Raw genomic sequence first — 6,436 nt, 5'->3', positions numbered from 1 at the left:
CAGGATCAAGAGAAACACCACTGTATGGCCCTGAGGATTATTTGAGCAGGATTAGTTCGGTACAACTACTCATTAATTGAGATAATAGTTATCTCATTAATTGAGATAAAATGTTGCTGCTGTGTGAGTGAAAACTCAGACAGCAGCTGAAGAAACACACGCTGAAGAAAAGAAAGCTGTCCACAGTGCACCCTAAGCAGTTTAAACTGACATTAGAGCTATAGTTGAAAGATAGTAGGACTGTATAATAAATGAGGTACCCTGGAAAACTTGAGCAGCTATAATTCTTCTCTAACTTCCAATATCAATTGAAAATATTTACTTTAAGTTTCAAACTGTCCAAATTTAAGCCATAATCCTTAAGCCTGTCACTGGGAACTAACCACAATATATTTCCGACTTCTCTTATGTCCCTATCCGTACATTTTATTCCACTTAGTTCTTGATTTGCTTAGCGACCTTTCCCCCGTCTTTTTAGCCAATCACCAACCTTTTTGTGAAAAAGTAGTTTTTCCCCAGAATTTCGAGGCCTTGATTCTAAAGCTTCAATGTCGTAACACTTAGGACATTCCTCTCTGTATTTTACAAAACTGGTCTAGATTGGGTCTTCAAATATTTATTATGGGTTCAAGTGTCGTTCAACACTTAAATAAAGAAATTTCTTTTCAAGACTTATTGCTGTGTATAGAAAGAGAAGGTATTTTCACAATTAAGCTAATTTGAAATAGTCGGTTTACTTCTGATGTGTTGGAGCAAAGGGGATTCCAACTTTTACCAAAATTGAGTTACCAAATTTACACAAAAATAGGCCTCCTTACATTTGTCAATCCTGAAACTCAGTCACCCGCCTCAGACTATGGACAGAAGGGTCTATTACGGCATGGTCATTTGCTCGTCTACAAGTCCATGCGACTTCAGTCCCCTGTTTTGCCCACAAGTCCAGTGGAAACTGTCTATCATGAGCCAGCCCAAAAATCTCGGTCATCCCCATGGCATATGAGAAATTTCAGTTGCCCGATTACCTGCAAGTCCTGTGGATATGGTAAGTCATAAATCTTTGAAACATTTTTTGGGGTCTCTAATTACCTTCGAATGGCTCACAGAACTGATACACTATTTGAATTATCCGGACCCAATACCTATCTACTTTAGTTTTTCCCTAGGAAGGTTGACAGAGCATCTATCAACAAATTGAGATATGACTGACAAGTCCCCTGGACTTGCAGGCGAAAAGGGCGACCTATTTTTTCACACTGTTTGGGTAAACGGCGTGAGTAATTATACCTCTCTAAATACCTGTGTATTTGCTTTTGGAAAGGCACACCCACATAGAGTCGTAACTGACCGACCGAGTTTTAGAATTGATACATGACACATTAGGTAAACGCCAAGACCCACACAAGGCATTAATGCTTAAAATATATTCGGGCTAAGCTGAAACATCGAGCTCTGATCTCTATTGGCTGCAGTTGTATTTTGACGTAACTATGTCATCTTTCGGCTTATGTTCCCTTTGCAGCTTCTTGGTATGTTATTGTTCAACCGTCTTACCGTTTAAAGTCTCATCATGAAGCGATTATGTCCCTATCATTCAATAGCTGAGTTGTCCATCAGCAAAATTAAATTTTGGAATTTTGTTCTACATTTTTTTAGATTAGTTAACGTTGAAACTGATTGAAAAATTTGTCAAAATAGTAACTTTTCCTACTTTTTAATTACGTTTAGATCCTTCTCCAAGAGAAAGTCAAAGATATATCATAATTTTGGCTCAATGAATGGATAGTATGCAAACGAACAAATTAAGCAACACAAATATATTTTCTTTCAAACCGAGTTTCAGCTGTACTCAAGTCACAAAATTGCAGGATTCACAGGAAACATAAACATTAAAATAACAATTTACCTCTCATTTTAAATTTACCAAAGAAATTTGTTTGGCCAATATATGGTCAAACAGAAAAAAAAATCATCAATATCTAAATATTCAAAAATAAAGGAGCGAAGCCTGAATCATTCAAACAATTTTTTTTCGAATATCAAAATCACATCAGTGTTTTAGCTTTCTCTGTGACTGAATTTATATTATTGGAAAATCCTGTTTTTTAAGTTAGTTTTCGTACTAAAATTCTATCTCACATTCTTAAAGTAAGACAGAAAACTTATAATTAACCAAAACACAAAATAATTAATCGTTAGAACATCAAAAGCTAAGCTATAAAGGATATGCTCAGATAACAAGGCCAACTATAAGATTCAATAAATGAATTTGAATAAATACAATTCGAAATTTAAACTATTTTAGTCTAAATATCTATGAAATAAAAATAGGAGATGAAACCATGTACCAAATTTAAAATAATACACCAAGACCATATAAATCATTCCATTTATTGACCATAAATAATATTACAAAGTAGACAAGAAATTGAACAAAAATAAATGTTATTACGTAACTATTGAAAAAAACCTCTAAAATCTCTTTAATTAGAGGTATGTATAGAAGAGAAACAAAAACAGTTTTCAAACTAAAGTTTCCCTAAACATAAAAAAAGAGCTAAATCCTAGATTTTTTAATTCAAAACAATAAAATTAATTTATAAAAATAAGTTTGTCCATAGCCTTCAAAATAATAGCATTATAGAAAGCAAACGAAACAAAACTCACCTACTACATTCCTCTTGAAGTAGCAGCTTATTCTGAACATCCTTATTTGAAGCGCTATTTATTCATCTTTTTTCTTTATTAGTTTCCATTTTTTGAAAACCAAAAAGAATAATCGATATTCTGGCAAATTTAGACCCCTCCGAAAAAAATAAGGTTATATCAAACTAATACCCCAATATGTCCCTACTTAGAAAACATTTTACTTAAAACAAATGGGTAATTAATGAGGATAAAAAAACAGTCAACGACGAGCTTGATTTTACAGGGAAGTAATTGTCTCTGTTTTCTTATTCCTCTCATTTTATTACAGGTCAAAATTGTGCTATTGATTTTTTGCCTAACTGAGAGGAAAAAACATAAAAAATAAGGAAGAAATTTGCTTTTTGTTAACTTTTTCAAGACAATACCCCAATTAATTCCTACTTACAATGCTTATGAAAAGAGTTAAAATGACTTAGAATGTCTTCAACTGACACAAAATCCTTCTCACAAATATTGCATACAAACAGATTCACTTCTTTCTCAACATTTATCTTTCTGTCCACCTCGATAGGTTTGTTTTGATTTTTCTTCTTTTCAGGCAATTTCTCTTTTTTCTCACAAGCACGAGAGGTAATGTGAACACGAACCTTTTTCAAGGAATCATAAGTTTTACTACATAGCTTACATTTAAATGGATTACGGTCAGGATGCTGACGCTGCACATGCTCCACCATGTTTTTCTTATAATTGAAGCTCTTACTGCAAAACTCGCAACTGAATGGGGTTGGATTTGCGTGTAAAGCAACATGTAGGTCACGATAAGAAGACTCTACAAACGCTTCACTGCATATGCTCCAGCTGTACTTTTTTTCTCTGAATCTCTTTCCAATATGACTTTTCTTATGGACTTTTAAAGCCTTATTTGTGCCGAAACCCTTGTCGCATTGCTTGCACTTATATGGTCTAGCCCCAGTGTGAGTATTCAAATGGTCGTCCCGTGTCTTTCTGTTATTAAACGTTCTATTGCAAAGGTCACATCTATGAGGTCTTTCGATACTGTGACATTTCATATGATTATACAAGCCAGCAGACTTTCGAAATTGGATTCCACATTTGTCACACAAAAAACTTTTTTCACCAGTATGCCACTGATTATGAAGCTCAAGACTCTTTCGAGTAGAAAAATTGAAGCCACATATACAGCACAAGTATTGTTTATTAGCGTGTCTCCGCTTGTGGTTTGAGAGTGATCTATGATTAGGGTACGACTTTTTGCAGGTAGCACATTCGAAGATATCTTTTGTCCCATTTTGAGTGTTGAAGTGACGATTAAGATGACACTTGTTCTTATGCTGTGAACAGGAAAACTGACATTGCTGAATTTCTATTGTGTCATGAGCTTTCAAATGGTTTAGCAACAAAAGGCGAAGAGAAAAGGATTCATTGCAAATTCTACAAACAAAAGCGTTTTCAGGGGACTGCGTAGTTGGTATTTTTTTAAACACTGCATTTTTTCCATTACAGTCTACGCCATTTTTGGCGTTTTTTCGGTTATTTTTGGCTGAAGGAAACACTGTGGAATAATCAATAAATTTCCAGTTTTGAAACGTCAGTCCTTTGTCAATACTGTAATTTTTCTCACTGCTAGGACAAGCCTGGACCTTGGAAGGTTCTTTTCTTGGTAGTGCTTCGGTGTAGAATTCGTCAGAAGATATTATTTCACAATCTTCGCCAGTGTATTCGTCTGTATCTAAAAAAAAAAAAAAAAAAAAAAAATCAGCAACTAACTATTCATAAAAACTGAATTATGATACTAAACAAGATAATAAAAAAAATTTTCGAGCCTGTTCAATAAAATAAATAACTGAGAATTCTGATTCTTTTCACTTTTTTTCTAAAGTAATTATAATTTTAAGATCAGGAATTTTGCTCAAGCTTAGAGCCAGCTTACTTTCTCCCGTAGTAGCATAATATTTGTACTCATGAATATATAATGAGTCGGAGGTAATAGACTTGGGACTGTCTGTGCAGGTTTTCGATTCTTGTTGATATAAGAGCATCGCCAAGTGCTGAAAACAATGTTGTGACCAAGATGGGCCCAGGATTGCGAAAAACCTCCATTCATACTGGATGTCCCAGGGACTTCTTGCTGTCTGGTTCTGAGCAGGCTTAAGCGCTTCGGTGTAAACTTGAGAAGATATGTTGATCCCCGTCCTGCACTGATATCTGGGATCATTGATTTTCCTGAGGCCAAAATAATTTCAATGATTTGAAGAACATGGAAATTGGAACTTGGAATGTTACGACGTTAAAAAATGACTATCAAATCGACATTTTGACAGACGATTTCAGACGATTCGAACCGGACTTATTAGGAGTTTCAGAAACTCATATATAAGGAGCAGGAAGCATGAAATTAGGTGATATAGAATTTGTTTACTCAGACAGGAAGGATGGGGTACATAGACAGGGAGTAGGGCTCATGATGAATAAGGAAGCTGCTAAGTCTTGTTTAGGCTGGGAAGGTATTAATAATAGAACACAAATTGCTCATTTTATGACTAAACAGTTCAGGGTATCAGTTATAGTAGTATATTCCCCTGTTGAACCGACTGACAAAGCTACTAGTGATTCAGATGAATTTTACTTATACAGAGTCCTAGGTAGAAATATAGTGTTTTTACTAGGAGATTTTAACGCCCAGGTGGGCAGAAATAGGGATAGCTGGTATCCTAGCCTAGGTAAATTTGGAGTAGTAAAAGAAAACAGTAATGGCTACAGACTTTTGCAATTTTGTAGGTATACCAGGGCTGCCACAGGTTCAAGTGATAAAAAACAGGGACTTAGGAACCTCTTTTTAGTCGGTAAAGGAACCTCTTTAGGGACCATTCTGGAGGCAAAATGGACCTCAAAACTCAGTTTTGAGAAAGCTTTTGCAAAAAAAAGCAGTGACGCAATACCAAATGACACTTGACTTAAAAAAACAAAATGCGGGTGACCCTTTGCAGACATCTCTCCATGATCAGAGGCCAAGCGATAATTAAGAAACAGACCACATGAGATTTATCACGTCGTTGGAGGGGCTTTTTTCTTCTTCTTTTTCTGAACACTTTACTTCCGAATAATAAAAAAACAGATTCAAAAATACGATAAAAGAGATAAGGGTAGGGTAACTAGAACACGCAACCTATTTTTTTCCCTTTTTTTGCACTACCTTCTACTGGAACAGAGATGTGATCAGCAACTGTATTTTTTACTCTAATTGCTGCCGGGCGTTTTCAAAAGCAGCAGCTACTTGTTTTTATTCATTACGCAGCGACAGAGTCTTATCTATCATGGCATGCGCTAGCTGTATCTTGACCATGTATTTCTTTTCAATGCCTTTTTCCAGCCGGTTATGAGCTTTTTCCAGCCGGTCTTTCAGCAACTCGTCTGTGGCCTGTTCCTTGGAACCAAACACTTCTTTTTTTTTCCTTTGAAAGATTTTTCAAGAATCTCTATTGTCTGTCTTTTCAAATAGGTTTCAGCGAGCTGCAGCTCTATCAGCTGTTCTCTTTCCTCCAAATCCTGTCGCTCTATCTCAGTTTTTCTTTATTACAAGGCCTTCAGCAGGTACAAATCATAGCTCTTTCTAGCGGATTTGGATAGTTTTATCAAGTCTTCACACGCACTCCAAATATGCCCAGCCCATCTTTCACAAACAGTTTTGCATCCAAGTTCACTCATTCATCTAAGCTCTTTCTTCTCTGAGAACTCGCCCGGAAAGGTAGAAACCCCGCTCAATACTGGT

At 35.7% G+C, this 6,436-nt stretch overlaps 1 protein-coding gene across 1 annotated transcript in view; it reads right to left on the bottom strand.

Annotated features, from left to right (window-relative positions):
• Positions 1–2,389: 2,389 nt before the first annotated feature.
• The window catches only part of LOC148938700 (uncharacterized), a 99,702-nt gene continuing 95,655 nt past the window's right edge, over positions 2,390–6,436 (bottom strand). The window contains exon 6 of the mRNA XM_089107607.1: positions 2,390–4,396. Coding sequence (XP_088963733.1) covers positions 3,084–4,396 — 1,313 coding nt within the window. The 3' untranslated portion in view covers positions 2,390–3,083. The remainder of the gene's footprint in view (positions 4,397–6,436) is intronic.

Source organism: Artemia sp. Qi Xiang Cuo, unplaced genomic scaffold (assembly GCF_049724085.1).
Source record: "Artemia sp. Qi Xiang Cuo unplaced genomic scaffold, ASM4972408v1 HiC_scaffold_3023, whole genome shotgun sequence".
Classification (NCBI taxonomy): Eukaryota; Metazoa; Arthropoda; class Branchiopoda; order Anostraca; family Artemiidae; genus Artemia; species Artemia sp. Qi Xiang Cuo.
The sequence above is the reverse complement of the archived record's forward strand: the minus strand, read 5'-3'. Positions and strand labels throughout refer to the sequence as shown.